A 17,593-nucleotide genomic window follows, 5' to 3' on the forward strand; every position below is an offset into this window, starting at 1 on the left:
GGGCGCGGGGCGGCAGGTGGATCGGCGGCCAGGGCGGGAGCCCGGCCAGGGCCTGGCGGGCCGCCCGGAGCGGGGAGGGCGCGCGGCGCGGCCCCTCCCGGCGGGCGGAGGGCGGAGGGCGGGCGGAGGGCCGAGGGGCGGGCCCAGGCCCTCCGCGGCTCCCCGTGCCTCGCGGCGCGGCCAGTCGGCGGGAGCCCAGGTGCGGGGCGGCAGCGCCCGAGGATGCGCGCCTGGCCGCTGCTCCTGCTGTGGGGGCTGCTCGGCGGCGCGGCGGCGGGGGGCGCGGGCCGGCCCTTCGCGCACCGCACCCTGCTGGACCCCGACGGCGAGTACTGGCTGAGCTGGGGCCCGCGGGGCGGCCGGCTCGCCTTCCGCCTCGAGGTGCGCACCGCCGGCTACGTGGGCTTCGGCTTCTCGCCCACCGGGGCCATGGCCGCGGCCGACATCGTCGTGGGCGGGGTGGCCCACGGCCGGCCCTACCTGCAGGTAAGCGCGTGCCCCCCCGAGCCCGTCCCCACCCCGGGAGGCGCGGGTGCAGGGTCCCCGGCGCCCCCGCGCTCTCCGGCCGGGGCTGGACGCTGTCGCCCGGCAGCCCCGGCCCCGCGCGCTCCCCTGCGCCGTCGGCTCCTGCACCGCGGGGCCCACGGCGCCCGCGCCCCGCTCCCCACCTCCGCTACCGGCTCCGAGTTGTCGCCCTGGGCAGCTGAGCACGGGTGACCGACCCCGGGCAGTTTTCGGTCTTTGAACACTTTCCTGTCCCCGGCGCCCCATTCATAGACCCCCACGTACACACCTGTCATGCATCCGCCTGCATCCCTGGATGGGAAAGCAGAGGGACCCCGGCTTTGCAGCCCTAACAGGACGGCTCTCAGGTTTGGAGGGCAAGAGAGCCGTCGCACTTTGCTGGCTTGCTGTCTAGGGTCGAGGATCTCAGAATTTCCCAAATCACAACGATTTTGGAGCCCCCAGGCGCGGGACTGGTGGCAGCTACCTCACCGGAGAAATGAAGGAAGGGTCCCCAAGAATCGGTTAGGAACTCTGCTGTTCCGAGAGCCGCTTAGGAAGCCGCATTTGGAGACCTGCAAAACCTAGTCCCCAGGCAAAATCCCCTAGGAAGGCGCCAAACGTTTCCCTTACTTTAGCAGCCAACAAAGTTAATTTGACAGCTGCCGAGGTGCTTTGAAAGAACCAGAGATGTTGCCTGTCCATAGATGTCTTTATGAACAGGAAAAAAAAGAATTGTGAGATGACCAGAATGATAAGGTATGATAAGGCTTTTTGTACATCTTTGTTTCTTTGATCTTGACCAGCATTTGGACACGTTTCCCCGATGACATAACATCTTGGTAAATACATTCTCTTTGTTACTTATCCAAGTTCATTCAAAATGCTGCCCTTTGCTAAAAGTCTCTTGATGCAGATGAAGTTGTTGTCCTAGTTGCTCTGGCACTGTGTTAAGGCTTTGATGATATTAAAATCAATGTACCCGATGGATTTCAAAGTCCATTTCTTGGTAATTTTATTCCTGACTTCTAAATTTGATTTCCACAACGTTCTGACTGAGACGTTGTCAAATCTGAACGCTAATTCTGCCACAGAGCTATTAACTTTGGCTGGAAACAAAGAAAATAACAGCAATAAAAACTTCAAAACCACCCTGTTGTGTATTTTTTCATAAACTAATCTGTTCCTCCCAAAATAAGTACTCTACAACTCCAATAAAATAAAGTTTTATGAGGATTGCACTCTGTTGAAGTCATTGATGTATAAATTTTCTCCTGCTGCAGCATCTCAGACGTTAAATTTATAAACCAAGACTTGGATCCTAAACACAGGCCTCCCTAACTGAATAATTTAACTCTTTTGTGATATGAAGTAGACAATACCTTATTTAAATACTTATTTGAGCCAAGTCGTTTTGTTTTTTTAGAGTGGGGAGGGTAATATGGCCCCTTAGCTATCTGTATGTTTTGTTGAAGTGAGCATGGGAAATCATACTATGGTAATATCATAAAGCAGGGTATACTTTCAAAGATAACTTGATATTGTTTTTACCAAAGAGTAGCATTTCTAGAAAGCCCACCCAATTTGGAATGAAATGAAAAGCCAAGACTGGAATCCTGTTTCGTCATGCAGTAAGGGGTTCACCGTAAACACAGACTGTTAAACTACAGAGTGTCTTCACACTGCTGGTGGTTCTTCATAAAGACTGCGTAAGAATTAAGTGCTCTTTAGATTGATTTTGAACCATAGAACTTTTCTTAAAGTAATTAGTGAATACATACAGCTGTGAAATAAACCTTAGAAATGGACACTTTCCCAATATATTGAATGAGAAAGAAATAGGATTTTCCCCTCCATTTTTATTCCTCAGGAAATACAATCCTTATTTTCATATATAAAGATATTCATTTTCTTGGTTGGCTGACACCTTTTACTATTCCATTTCTTTATACATCCTACTCATTTTAGGCCATATAAAATACAATAGAATTATGCTACTCAGTTAAGTGGAAAGACAATTTATTAAAAACCTCTTTAGGGGCCGGCCTGGTGGTGTAGTGGTTAAGATCCCATGTTCCGCTTCGGCGGCCCGGGGTTTGCGTGTTCGGATCCTGGGTGTGGACCTATGGACTGCTTATCAAGCCGTGCTGTGGCAGGCGTCCCACATATCAAGTAGAGGAACATGGGCACGGATGTTAGCCCAGGGCCAATCTTCCTCAGCAAAAAGAGGAGGATTGGCAACAGATGTTAGCTTAGGGCTAATCTTCCTCACCCCCCAAAAAAAACAAACCAAAAAACACCTCTTTAATAAAATTAAAGACACCAAAGACTAAAAATACAAAGAAATGTCAGTTCCAGCTGGGTCATCCAGGCTAGGTGATTCCATTTTCCAACACTTGAAATTGAATCTTCTCCCTAGAAACTATTTATTTGAGATTCTTCCTTCAGTAGTGTGATAAGGCTGTTGTCAGCATCTATACCAAAAGGTAAATAGGGTTCTTCATCCTAGCATATGTGATTCCATTAGTAGACTTTGGATTTCGTGTAATTTTACTCCCAGGGAGTACAAACTGTACATGAAACAATGAAACAAAAAGCATTGGCTTCTGGGGCATCAATGTACGTGCAGTGACCACTGGGCCGCAGATAGTGGGAAATGGCATCAAGCTGGATGATATTAACCTACATTGACATCCCAGTCACCTCCCCTTCTGGATTTTTTCCATATATTTCATCTTTTCTTGTTTAATTTTTAAAAACTTGACCTTTAGATATTTTTTATTCTTTCATTATTCTTTTATTTTTCTGATTATCTTAAACTCTTCTTTTCAATAGGATGTGAACTCCCACATAACTATATAAGAATAAAGCCCAACCAACCAGGTGGAGAATTGTTGCTAAATAGATGTCACCAACCCAAATGCCTGTGGAGGTCAGGCCATAAATTTAAGAGTGACAGGGCTTGAGTGGAACAGGCAGGATGTAATGCAGCAGAGAACCGAGGCGGGTGAGGACATCAGAGGTTTTGTGAGCGAACTACTGTTATGAGGGAATGTAAATCAAGTATTGCCAGATCTTCTGTTTGTTTTGTTTTGAGAGAAGACAGAAATTTAGACTTTGTGTGTGTGTAAGTAAAATCTTCTGATTACTAAATAGTGGCCGCAGTTCAAGCTTGTACAAAGCACCACCTACATACGCAAGTTCAATTGAGATATATCCCGTGGATGGCTGAATCTGGGACCAAGAAGAAAAAAGCTAAGGTTAATACAGAATCAACCCAAATTAAAAAAATCTATGAAAGGCAGAGAGGCAGGTCCCATTTATTTTCAGGTCATGTTTATTCTGTGCCAAGAAGATTCCGTCCAGTGTCAGTGGCTTAACACAGTGAGAACACTTAGTTTGCTCACAAATCTGCAATTTGAGCAGGGCTTAGTGGGGACAGATCTTCTCTGCTCCACTTGGTGTCAGCTCCAGGGTGGGTGACTGGAATCGTCTGAAGGCTTGCTTGCTCGCATGTCTGCCTGGTAGTTGATGTTGGCTATTGGCTGGGACTCAGCTGGTACTGTGGTGGGAACGTGGGCCCTCCGTGTAACTGTTCGTCCTCCCTGCAGCAGAGTGGCTGGGTCCCAAGAGTGAACAACCGGAGAGGCCCAGGTGGAAACTGTATAGCTTTTTATAACTTAGCCTTTGAGTCACGTAGTGTGTCTTCTGCCATAGTCACGGTCCCACTGGATTTAAGAGGGAACACAGACTTCACCTCAACATGACATTGTAAGGAGGTGACATGGGAATGGAATATATTAGGGCGGCCATCTTTGGAAAATCCATTCTACCACAGCCATCCTCACTGACTAACCACAGTTGTCCTCCTACCACCACTTTTGAGAACCTGCCTACAAACATCTTGACATCTCTTGACACTGCTGAGACTGGGAGGCAATCTTTACTTATTCATCTTCTTTCCTTTTCCTCACTCGCACTCTCTATCACACACACACACACACACACACACACACACACACACACTCACTCACAAGAAGTTAGTGAACAGTTGATAATTTCTCCACTGTCCCCCATTCCATACTCCCTCCACCTCTCCCTACCCCCCACCATCAGAAAAAGTGTTCTGAACTTCCGCAACCCATATTGGCAGCTGGATGCCATCACGAATTCAGGGTTAGACCCAATGAGACTACCTCCAGAGGGCAGTGTGACATTTGCTTGTAGGCTTGCGGAGGGAAAGATCAGATTTTGGTTTCCTTGTCTCAAGGCAACAGACTTACTGTACCCAGAGAGAGGAGACATTGTGGAAATTTACCCTGCCCATTTTGTAACCCTTGGCCTTGTCTGCAGATAGTTCCTCAAATGGTGTATGACCAGAATAGGAAAGAAAAGAGAGCAACATGGTTGCGAAGTGAAGCCTGTTTCAGTGTAATCTATTAGATTAATTGTTCTGGAGCAGCTTTCACTTGGGGAAATGTTACCCCTGGGGTGTGGCTGGGGTCAGTTTCTACGCTGTCTTTCCCGGAATGGCCAGAGGTGGGGATGGGATGCGGTCTTTCCTTTTGCATTGGCTTTTGAAAACCTCACTATTTTGTCTCAATGAATTAACTCAGCTCCCACTTCCCTGATGGATTCGTGTCCTTTCCTTGTACTTTGCCCCTTTTTGACACTGAGCAATCCCACCCCCACCCGAGCCACTGAGCAACTGTGAGTCCCCATTTGAGACAAGTAATCCCGGTTGATGAATGCCCAGTTTGTGTGGGTTAGAGAAGAGAGCAGCATTGTGGGATGTGCCTGTAGAATTTGCACAAAAATTGAGTCCCTCTTCCTCTGGGGGTATAAATCGCTAGTGAATGGGGGCTGAAACATATGTCATCATTTGTTACAGCCTTGCTTGTTGGCTGTCTCTAAAACTGAAGGCTTTCTGTGATGAGAAGTCTTCAGCAGCAGGGTAATTGCTGCTGGGCGCTCGCTGAGGAAGTGCTTGGAACTCATTTGAAATCACAGAAAACAGCGAGCATTCTTTGTGGTTAACGATGTGCTTCTTTTAAGTGCACCCCAGCCAACGGCAACAAAGAAATGTTTGGAAAGCAAATTGAAAGCTGTAAGGGAAAGATGAAGAGAGTGTGCAACCCTGACACAGTTCAGCTGGGGCTTTGTTAAGAGATATTTATAAGTCTTCGGATTAGCCGCCACCCCGCTCCCCAGCCTGATCTCCAGATGACGAAGGGACCTCTCCAAGCTTCGTGCTTTGTGTATTAGTAATTCCGACACATGCGGCAGTGTAATGTGCAAACACACGATGATGCTCTTCAGCTGTGTGGTTCTCCCTGGCAAAGCAGATGATTTCATAATGCCAGCCCGAGGAAAGGGGCAGACCTGAGAGCCAAGGGAACAATGCACCTGAGCTGACCAACAAAGTTCAAGGCTTCAGGCAACCAATGGCATATTTGTGGATTCTTGGAAGGAGAGGCAAGAGTCCACTTCAAAGAAAGTGAACCGTGATTTATTGATTCATCATTTGTAATAGAGCCTGTGAAAATAAAGTTGCTGGCAAAAGGGGTGAATTCATTATACATCATCATATTTTTGGAAATGTTTGATCCATATTTTTAAAAAACTGTGCATATTGATGCCTCACAATTCTGTTTATTGTAACTTTTAAAAAATAACTAGTACAGAACTTTTAAACAGAAAAATATTTCTCTGGGAAGCTTCTTCCAAATCTGTGTCTTTTTAATTTGTTAAATTCTGGAGTAGACTGAAGGAAAAAAAAGCTGCTCATAAGACCAGCGTACAGCAGATAAACAGAGAATTCTGCAAAAATGATTTTGAATGAGTAATTTTTGTTAACTGTAAAATTGGGATTATATATCTGAGTGCTATACAATAATGTATAGACCAAATTTAATTTGTTATTGAGGTCTTTCTTATTCATATAATGTAGCCCCAAAATTATGAGAAAAATCTTTAAACAACGTTTGCTTCTACAGGTTAAATATTGATTTTTTGGGTATTTATTTGCTGCTCTTAAGAGCTCAGAGTTCGATTGATTCCCCTCAAATTTTCCAACCACCCCCGACCCCCCTGCCCCGAAATTTTACAGGTGAGCAACTGAGCCTTAAGTACCTAGTAAATGGCTTGTTGGAGGCTAGACAGATCAACAGCCTGGATGATTCATTTCCTCTGAGTCCCTCCCTGTTCAGTGTACTTTCTTTCCTGCAAGCAAGCAGTAGCTCACGTAAAAACGTATTCCAATTTTCTTCCTCAATAGTGAAAGAACACGTATAATAAAATACATTTTTAAAGAGATTGATAAAATGATAGTATTTCTTTTACTACTTTTGTTCCACTATAAATATAGATATGCATTTCTGTGGTACGATTTTTCATTGATTGAGTTCTTAATATATGCCATACATCATGATAAGTCCTTAAAGTGTGTTATCTCATGTAATTTTCACCATAGCCCTCTGAGGTCACTATCTTATTTCTCCCACTTTGTAGATGTATAAACTTGAGGCTCGAGGTCACACAGCGTGGGAATCATTTATGACTCTCACATGACTGTTTCAGTAAAGTGCTCACCTATGGGCAGAGAATGTTGGAATGTTCGTTCACTCATTCAGCCAATATTTATTGACAGTTTATTGAGCAGTTCTAGATGCTGGGCACATGGCATTGAGTGAAATGAAATCAGTGATATCATGGAGCTCATATTTTTTGGGGGGGTAAAAAATAGATGAATAAGCAAGAAAAATATCAGAAAGTGATGTGCTCTGCAGAGAATTAAAATAGAGTGAGGTGATGGGGCAGCTGTGTGGCTATTTCAGATTAGGATGCTTATAATCAAAACATGAAGGAAAACAAGTTGTAAAGGTTGTCTTTTGAGATTAACCGTAGTGTTTATAATTCCAAATATTATCTACCATGAAGAAGATTATCTAGCCTGGGCTTCAAAGAACTGTGTAGACCTTGAATATAGGAAACTGCCTACCAGGAGGAAATATAATTAATGTTTTTTCAAATGTGTCTGAACCACATGAGCTCTCCTTTCTATTTCTGTGGCATCGTTACACAGATGTTTAGTAAGCTCGACTAGAGTCTTTCAAACTTTGATCTAGAGACTTGGTGCTTTTATAGAAGTTGCGTTGTTAATACTAGGTGTGAATGTTTTTCTCTTCTTCTCTGTGTTCTTACTCACCTTCAATAACGTTAGAGAGCTAAAAACTTTGAGAAGCGAGGTCAACAAAACCACATGTGTCTGGGGAAGATTTCCATCTTTCTGAGAATTTTCAAACTAAATCTCAGTTTCTTAGACAAAACTAAATTGCTGCCTTTTTTTTCCCCTGCAGAGTTCATGCGCTGAAACTCACTCGTACACAGAAACTCGCACAGAAACTCGCGGTAGATGAAACTGTGTAGAGGTTAGGCCTCCTGCTACTTTGGACATCCAGATCCCTTTGGACAGAGCCAAGATGGGGGATTCATGTTATGGCAGACTGTAGTCCAGTAATGAGCAGGCAGAGCTAACAGAGAACTGAGAACTGGGAAAGGTACTTGCTGTGTCAGAAGTTCCCAAACTTGTCTGCACATTAGAACCACTTGGGGGTCTTTTAAAATTTCCGGTGTCTCTACCTCTTGCATACCAATTAAATCACAACCTTTGAGAGATGGACACAGGCATTAATATATTTTAAATTTTTCCAGGTGATCTAATGTGCAGACAAGTTCAGGAACTACTGACCTTATGTGGTCAGGCTCTTTGATAGGAATCAGGTGACTCCTTTGTGGTCAACTTACAGCTTGGAAGATTCCAGGTATAGGGCATGGGGATGCAAAGCAGGATTCCATACAAAGCAATTCACAGTGACCATTTGATGTTTGAAGCAGGGGCTAGTATGTGCTTGGATATTTAAGATTATTCTGTAAAATTGAAAAATAAAGTGGGTTTGCCTAGAATGGAAACCCTTTTGAGGTGAGTTTAATGAATATATTGTTAATTCTAAGTATTTTTCTCAAATTTATGTGCTGAAAAAGAGCAGCAATGGAAGAACTGTGGGTAGTGGTGTGTTTCAAAATATGCAGAACCAGAAATCTCTCTCCTTCTCGTAGCCCTCTATCATTTCTACACACCTTTTGTCAGTTGGTACTCTCTGCTGTATTTCTAAGCAACAGGAACATCTGCCCACACAGAGTCTAAAATTTATTAGTTGGATATGGTCACAGAGCATCAAAGGAACATTAATAAATGAAAGTCCCAGATAATTCTCAGCCCGTATTTAAGCCAAAGGAAGTGTTCTGCTCTAAAATCTTTTGTTAGAGTTAACGGTAACAAAATAGACTCCCTTTGTATTTAGAAAATTTCTCAAGCGTCTTTCCAGTTATGTAAATAGATGTTCCCTTCCCTCCCCCATTCTCCAAGGTTACTAATAAGCAGTGAAATGCCCTAAAGCTATCGTTGCCCAGGGGAAAAGGAGGAAAAGTAGCAGGAGTGATGGGTAATTACTGTTTTATTAGGGTATGGGTGGGACATTTACAAGTCAATGACTGTGCCACTGCTGCCACATCTTCCGGAGGTACCAGGGACAATTCCATGTGCTTGGCAGGTCCTCGGGAAATACCTGCTGAAGAGCTGCTGAGCAGTTAAAAGCAGGCAGCCCTGGTATGAATCCCAGCACTGCTTGCTCCGTAGTCGTGTTCGTTGTGTGGCCCTTGGCCAACTCCTCTCTAAGTGACAGTTTCCTTATGAAGAAGGGAATCATGAAATCTAATGCAGGGGGTTTTGTGAGGATTAAATGAAATAGGCATGTAACGCTCTTAGCAGAGTATGTGGCACATTGAAAGTTCTCAATAAATACCAGATATTACTATAGCGAATCAAACACTTGGTGGAATGTCAGAATTGTCAGAAGATTACATGGAGACAAATATCCCAGCTTTTCAACTTGGGGAAAAGACGGCTGCTAAATGTATAGGTGGGGGAGATTGATAGCAATTTTTGAGAAAATTCAAGGACAAACATTAAGCAATTGGCTTGGGAACATGTTGCAATCATTAATGCCTGGAGGCCAGCATGGTTTCAATAAACACAGATTATACTGACAAGACTGCGTGTTCTTGTGCATTTGATTTTCTGGACCTGTAGTTGGGATATTAAATAAATGGTCCATCTAAATGATAGTAAGGTAATTAGCAGGTTTCTCATGATCTCTTTGTAGAAGATGAACTAATAAAGTTGATTTAGTTATAATCGTAAATATTTAAACATCCATACTCAAAACATGACTGGCTATATTAGGCTACAGAATGAGGACTCAAAAGATAGTGATATATTAAAATAATGAAAGGAAACTAAAAGTTAAAAATTCACTGAGAATACAAATAAAGTTAAAACACTTGGTTAAAAAATTAGTTGTGTAAAATTGGAGGTAATTGGAATTCATATGAAAAAAGTCTAAGGATTATTTCACTTTAAGCTCAAAAGATGTGCCTGCTGAACACACAGATGCAGTATTAGCCCGTAAACTCGACTGTTTACATTGAGGGAAGTCATACTGACATAGTACTCTGTGCTGGGCCGATCACACCAGACAGTACCTTCTAGAATAAAATTTTTAAAGTATGTGTGGGTGAACTGGAGCATTCTAAAGGAGGATTACAAAGATAGTGGAAATGTCTGGAAATCGGGGTACCTGAGTACTAGGAAACAGCTGACAATATTTTGCCTGGAGAAAGGACGATTAGAAAAGACATGATCATTGTCTTTGAAAAAGTGGACAGTCTTCCTCAGAAAATATGGATTCAATGCTAATTATTAGGCTCCAGAAGGAAGAAAAAAAGACCCAATTCATATACATTAAAGAGCAGAAGATTTTAGCTTAGTATAAGAAATATATTTCTGACAATCAGAGGTATTAAAACGGAATGAGTTGCTTGTGAGGTTGTAAGTTCATGAGCTCTGTCACTGGAGGTATTAAATACTGTGTCATCATCTCTTAAAAAATATTTTTGAGAGAAATCTTTTGATGGAAGCTAGGATTAGGTATCCTTCAGGTTGTCTTCCAGCTTGAGTGTGATGCTGAAAATAGCTTTACTCCACATTTACCTTTTAGATTATTCAAGAAATTAGTAGAAGGGAAGACATTAACAACTATGAAACTGTCTATAGTGTTTTTTAACCTGCTTGAAGAAGTTCTCCTGTCTCTGTGGATAGGTGTGCACTGAACCATTGCAATGGTGATAGGAATATTTCATTTCTTTCCCTATTATATATTTCAGTATATTTGAATTGTGTCTAGTGGATACATATTAATTTTGCAATCTGAAAAAAAGAAAGAAAAAGAATGTTTAGTGATTCGTATATACCCAAGAGAAGAATTTGGAGGGCTTCAAAAGCAAGCTGAGTGTAAAGTTGGTGAGTTTCTGAAACTTGGTTGGTGCATTGTGTTGATCTAAGAACAGTCTACATATTCTCCGACTCCCGACCTTCCCACCTGATGTGTAGATAGGCATCAGACCAACCTGCTGCTTTCCCAGATGCGCAGTCTCAATAAAGGGCACCTCCTGGTAACTCCTCTCAAAAATTAGCAGTCCTCCTTGTTTCCTCTCCTTCTTTCACCCCACATGTAAAACCCTTCTTTAGGTTCTGTGGACCCTGCTTTCAGTCCTCATCTAAGACCTGCTCACTTCCCTTCACTTTTACCACCACCACTCAAGCTCGACCCCTGGGACCACTGCATGACTCCTGTCTTCTGACTTCCACTCATTCTTCTTTCTTCTCTTTGTTCTCTACACGGTAGCCACAATAATATACACACACACGCACACACGTATATATATATTTTTCATGTCAATCAGAATATGTCACCTGCTGCTTAAAGCTCAAATGACTTTTATATAAGCTTAGTATTAAATTCGAACTCCCTACACTGACCTAGAAGGCATCACAATGTCTGGGCCTCATCTGATCCCTCTCGACCCCATTTACCCATCCTGGGCATGATAGTTCAGCCACACTGGCTTTTATTTGCTTTATCAAACTGGATAAATCTGTCCCCCACTTCAGGGTGTTCCCAATAGCTTCTCTCTTCCTGGAATCTACTTCCTCTACACTTTTCGTGGCTGGCTCCTAATTGTAGTTTATCTCTCAGAGTAAGTATCGTTGCCTCAGTGGTAACTTTTCTGATCACTCAGCCTGAAGGCTTTCCAATCCCTCTCTATAATCTCTGTTATTTTATTTTATTTTTTTTGTTTTGCTGAGGAAGATTCGCCCTAAGCTAACATCCATTGCCAATCGTCCTCTTTTTGTACGTGAGCTGCCACCACAGCATGGCCACTGACAGATGAGTGGTGTAGGTCCGTGCCCGGGAACCGAACCCGGGCTGTCGAAGCAGAGGGCACTGAACTTAACCACCAGGCCGCCAGGGCTGGCCCTGTTTTATTTTTCTATAAGCACTTATTATCTAAACATTTTTGGTCATATTATTTAAATTTTTTAAAAAATTGGTCCCCCCCACTAGACCATAAGTTTCATTATAGTAGGGACTTTGTCTACTATCCTGTACAATCACGTGCCCTCAGCCCTACAACAGGGGCTGGGGAATAGTAGTCACTCAATAAAATATGTGTTGGCAGAAAGGAGAGGAAGAAGGGAGGGAGGGAGGGAGGGAGGGAGGAAGGAACCAGCTTTCTCCTCAAAATTCATTCCTTGCATAAACTGTTCATGGACAGTTAAGAGAAGTCATCTAAAAATTAACACGATAGGGTCAGATGAAGGTAAAATAACACCCTATTTCAATGGTAAGATCTGAAATTATTTTTTCCACTGAAGTTTATTGTTAGAGATAAAGACTCAAAATTTTAATTTTATACTGTATCTCTGATAATTCTATAATTATAGGAAAGTATTAAATTACATGAAAACTAAAATGAGATGATTGGCTGTGGGAGAAAATTCAGGATGTGTATTTTCAGAAGGTGGCATTTAAAGAACAGATTGCTCATATGGGCCCCTCATTGGAACACAAGCTAACTGAGCTCATATTTTGGCTTTCTGGTAGCTATCTAACAGATTCCTTATTAGACCAAGAGAGTTTCAGTTTCATCTGAAGTGGTCTCTAAAAGGCAAGCCCCTTCTGTTTTGACATTCTGCTCAAATTTCTAAGATTAGTGAAGAAATAACTTATTAAAATCAGCTTATACTGCAAGCTGAAGATTATGTTTATATAGTTTGTTTATACAGTTTTATGATTTTTTAGGATCAAAGATTCTCTTTAACAGAAAAGTATTTATTATCATATTCAATATTATTAAACCACCATAACACTTATTATAGAAATTGATATCACAAACAGGAATGTTTGAAGTAACGAGGCTTTTGAGATTTTGCAAAGGAAGAAAAACTACAAGCACCTGTTGAGGAAAATCAGGACAGATGGTAACATTTTTCTCAAGCCTCCCTCCGCAGCTGTGCTTACGTTCAGTTCTGCAGGCTGAACTGGGGTTTATTCAAATCTTTTATTACACCCGTAAGAGTTTTCACTCATCCTCTTTAACACAGCACCAGTCAAAGCTCTTTTCTGTTGCAGAAATTTTATTCAAGAGAGAAAAAAAAAGGCTGACAATGAGTAAGAACCAATTTAACATCTGTGTAATCATGTTTTTTAAGAAGAGGTCGTAGCAATCTGGTGTATTATCAAAGCGAGCCTTTTGGGTGTGTTATCTTAGTTTGAAAGTGGCAGTCAGTACCCGCCCTATCATGCTAGATGACAAATGCCAGCTTCTGTTGATGCCGGCCCGCTTAACTGTTGTCGCACAGCATTGGGAAACCTCAAAGATAGACTTCACAATTTTTTTCAAAGCCTGAAGTGTTCCAAAGGAAAGATATCCTGTGAGAACATGTTTCAGGAGTAATATTTTTATGACACAACTGCAGATTAACTTTATTGCTGGAGTCTAATCATCAACTCAGATTGCCAAGGGTAACAGACAATATTTTAACTTTGAAAAATATAAACAAGCTAAATACGTGATTCACGTAATAATCCACAATAAAAACAAAAAATAATACCTCAGTGACAATTCATGTTGAAGCTGATCTTATGCAGATATCTGAGTTAGAATATGATTGAAATCCACATAAAGCCATTTATCTAGGGTGACATTATTTCACTTGTTACTTTACAGAACATTCAAACTGAATAAGCACAGAGGATTTCTGCCTATCAGTTTTTATATTTACATAATTAAAACATCTACATATTTTTATTCTTAAACTCTTACAATATCTCTCGGAATCATGATTCTCTGAATCCTCCTCAACCCTCTTCCCCTCATAAGGTCCATTTTTAATGATACTTTATTGGAGCCTACTTTCATCGGTATTTTAGATTTGTAATATATACAATGTGTTAATACACACATCATGCAATTAGATTTTTTAACGGCTGTGACATCAGACCATGACAGTGAGAGTGTGCTGTGGTCAATGGTATAATATTGACACCATTAAGACTGTGTTCGAGTATAGTCCGTGTATTTTCTTAGTACAGGCTGGAGGAAGACAGAAGGTGCTGCTGGGGAATGTTTTGCTCCCACCAAATTAAACTATTCCTATACCACAGACATGTGAATATCGGATGATGGTTCTTGGGTTCTTTTCTTTTCTTTTCAAAATTACCCCCTTATTTAGATTTAGCAAAAGAATGCTAAATCCTTAGGAGGAGGCTCCTTTTAAAATTACGTATAGTTAATAAGCATCTGCAATATGCAAGTCACTCTGTTAAGGCAGTGAAGATGTAAATTCACATTAGAAAACATTCTGAAACATGCTTTCTCTCTCTCAGATCTGTTTTCTTTCCCCTTATTTCTTTAAAAAAGGTAGGAAATGCCCTCCTAGCGTAAAAAGATTTCAAAGAGCTGTTGCATGCATAAACTCTTTTTTCTAAATGCTGATGTCAGTTTCATAAGATTTATGTCCATTTAGGGGCGAAAGGTCATAGCAATGCTCCCAGATTTCAGTGCCAGATGTGTCTGCATGGCAGATCATGCAGACCCAAACTCATTCTGCTTAAACACATTCCACACCAGATCTTAACCATGTGTAAATACAATTGAGAGCAATTGGGAAAATAATCTGTTGTCTCCTTCTTTTTGTTCTATTTACAATGTAAACAACTATTAAAGGTACAAATTTATAACTGGATTAAGAAGATTAGCTTTCTATTTCTAGGCAATTACCACATGGTTGAGAAGATAATGCTATCTAGAGTATGTTGCATGCTACATGGGATTCAAAGAGGAATGATCACTTCCAGTTGGAATCATCAAAGAGAACTTTATTAGAGAGATAGAAGCATGAGTGTTGAAGAGAAGGAGGTGTTTCAGTGGGTGGAGTTAGTGGAGAGGAGATCTCAGTGGGGTGAAGGGAGCAGGGGAGATGGAAAGGAAGAATGTGAACAAAAGCAAAAAACTCAAAAAAGGCTGAGTATTTGAGAGGAACAATAAATAGGTAATAGAGATCATGTGGTGAGATTAATGATAGACACCCTGGGAAAACCAGGTTAGGCTAAATTTTAGAGAAACTCGAATCTAAATTATAGAACTTTGTACTGTATACTGTTAAATGAAATGTAATGACCCGTTGAGAGTGATTTTTAAGGAAACCTTGACAGAAATCTGCAAGCGATAGAGTCTGAACTGAGATAGGAGAAGTTGTAATGAAGTAGAAGTAAAAGGTGTGTTATTTTTTTTCAAAGGAGGGCCTGATCAGAGCAAGGTTGTCTGTGGAGGTGTGAGGAATAGACGAAGAAGTTGAAGAAGACTGTGGTTTTGAATTAGGGTGGCTGGGAGAATGGGAGTGTAATGAAAAAATCAGGAAAAGTAGTCTTACAGATAAAGGGTGAATACAAGTTTGGATATATTGCATTTGAAATGATAATAAGACTTCCAGGTGAAGTTATCCAATGGATTTCTGGATATATGATACTGAATAAAAGTGATGACTGGAAACTCTTGGAGTAGATGAGATTCCCAAAGGATGAAATATGAGGACAGAGGAGTATAATGTCAAGGACAGAAATTTGATGTCCATAGTTAGGGAATGGGAATAACAGAGAAACTGCCGGAGATGGACTGTCAACAGTGGGGCCTTCTGGAAGGGGGGAGTGTAGACCTCCTCGCCTTGTTCCCAGGACTTACTTGTTCCCAAACTTAGGGAGAAAGAATTCAGTCTTTCATCATTAAGTATGATGTTAGCTGCAGGTTTTTTACAGATGCCCTTTTTAAGGTTGAGGACATACCCTTCTATTGCTAGTTTGCTGAGAGATTTTGCTGTGAATGAATGAATGTTTCAAATGGTTTTTCTGCATTTATTGAGATGATAAAATGATTTTTCTTTTTCAGATTTTTGATGTGATAAATTTCATGGATAGATTTTCTAATGTTGAACCGACTCTGCATGGTCACGATATATTATCTTTTTTGTAATCACTGGGTTCTATTTGCTATTTTTAAGAAAAGTTGCATCTAGGCACATAAAAGGTATTGATCTGTAAGTTTTTTTGGTAATGTTTTTGATTTTGGTATCAGGGTAATGCTGGCATCAAAAAATGAGTTGGGAAGTGCTCCCTGATCTTTTATCTTCTGGAAGAGTTTGTGAAGAATTGATATTACCTCTTCTTTAAATATTTGGTAAAATTCCAAGTGAAAGCACCTTGGCTTAGAATTTTCTTTGTAGGAAGGTTTTTACTCATGGGTAGATTATAGGGCTATTCAGAGTATCTGTTTTCCTGAATAACTTGTGCTGGTTTGGGTTTTTCAAGGACTTTTCTTGTTTCTCAGCTCAATTATCCAAGTTTTTTACATCAAGGTGTGATGATATTGTTAATCTTTCAGTGTCTGTAGGATCTATTATAGTTCTCTTCCACTTCATTTACATCTGTTTGTTTTCTACTTGTCCTATCTGCTCTGTTTTATATTTTTCTTTTTCTCCTTTCTTTTAGCTTGAGTATATTTTATGATTTCATAAAGTAGGTATTATTTAGGATAGAAAGAAGGCAAGATGTGAGCTCTCATGTATCATAACTGAAATTCTCCTAATAAAGTGAGATGTATGACCAGAAGGTGAGGGTGGGGAAATGTTGGCATCTTGTATGGGTAAGGTTTAGAATATTTGTCTTGGGAGGTCACCTGAGAAAACGGCAAGAGATTAACAAGTGGATTTCCAAGCATTAATAAGGGCCCAACTGAAGTAAACATGTAACTAACAATACTATTTGGATAGCTAAGGTATACTATGATCAAATCTGAAGATAATATCTCAAAATACGGCCTAAAATTGGAAAAAGTGAAAAAAATTGTAATGGTATCAAGTGGCAATCAGGATATTTCACATTTCAATTTTAATTTTAATAAAATCCATTCATGTTTTCCCTCAATAAGGTTGAAGATATCAGCTTCTTTTAGATGATCACATTTTTCCAGAACTTGGACATAATTGGCAGCCATCTTTTCTAAATATTGAACACTCAGGTTTTCACAGGACAGATGAGCTTACGGGATTTTCAATAAGACCTGAGTGAAGTTTCTCCCATTTTCTCATAGCTAAGTTATCCGAAACGCTGGAAGAAGGTGGCATAGCTGGAAGGAATTGTATTGGTGAATGAAAATAGAACAAATGGAAAATTGGCAAGCCAGCTGGAGATTTTGTGGGACTAATGGTTTTGGAAACATATTTGTGAGACTAGGATAATTATTCTACTCTTTGAACTGATTACATTTTGTATTGTATTCTTTTTGTTTACAAAAACTGTGATTGCTTGAATCCTATAAGGAAATGTGAGCTCAGTGTAAAAGCATGCTTAGTTTGTCTAAATCCCTCGTTGCCCATAGGCATTGTTATTTCATTAGCATATTGAAAATCTATGTGATCAAAAGAACAAGATCATAGGAATATTTCATTTAAATTGTTTTCACAGTTACAACAGGTTCTCAGAATAAATTTTTTGACAAACCTCAACTTTAGAAGTAGAAAAAGTAACATTTTATGTTAAAAAAACAACAAAAAAACTCTTGATATAGATAT

General features: G+C 40.8%; 1 protein-coding gene across 2 annotated transcripts in view; it reads left to right on the plus strand.

Annotated features, from left to right (window-relative positions):
• The first annotated feature begins 208 nt into the window (after positions 1 to 208).
• The window catches only part of MOXD1 (monooxygenase DBH like 1), an 84,270-nt gene continuing 66,885 nt past the window's right edge, over positions 209 to 17,593 (plus strand). For both annotated transcript variants that reach the window (XM_058566256.1, XM_058566258.1), the window contains exon 1: positions 209 to 486. In XM_058566256.1, coding sequence (XP_058422239.1) covers positions 223 to 486 — 264 coding nt within the window. In that variant the 5' untranslated portion in view covers positions 209 to 222. The remainder of the gene's footprint in view (positions 487 to 17,593) is intronic.

This window comes from Diceros bicornis, chromosome 23, assembly GCF_020826845.1.
Source record: "Diceros bicornis minor isolate mBicDic1 chromosome 23, mDicBic1.mat.cur, whole genome shotgun sequence".
NCBI classification, from domain to species: Eukaryota; Metazoa; Chordata; class Mammalia; order Perissodactyla; family Rhinocerotidae; genus Diceros; species Diceros bicornis.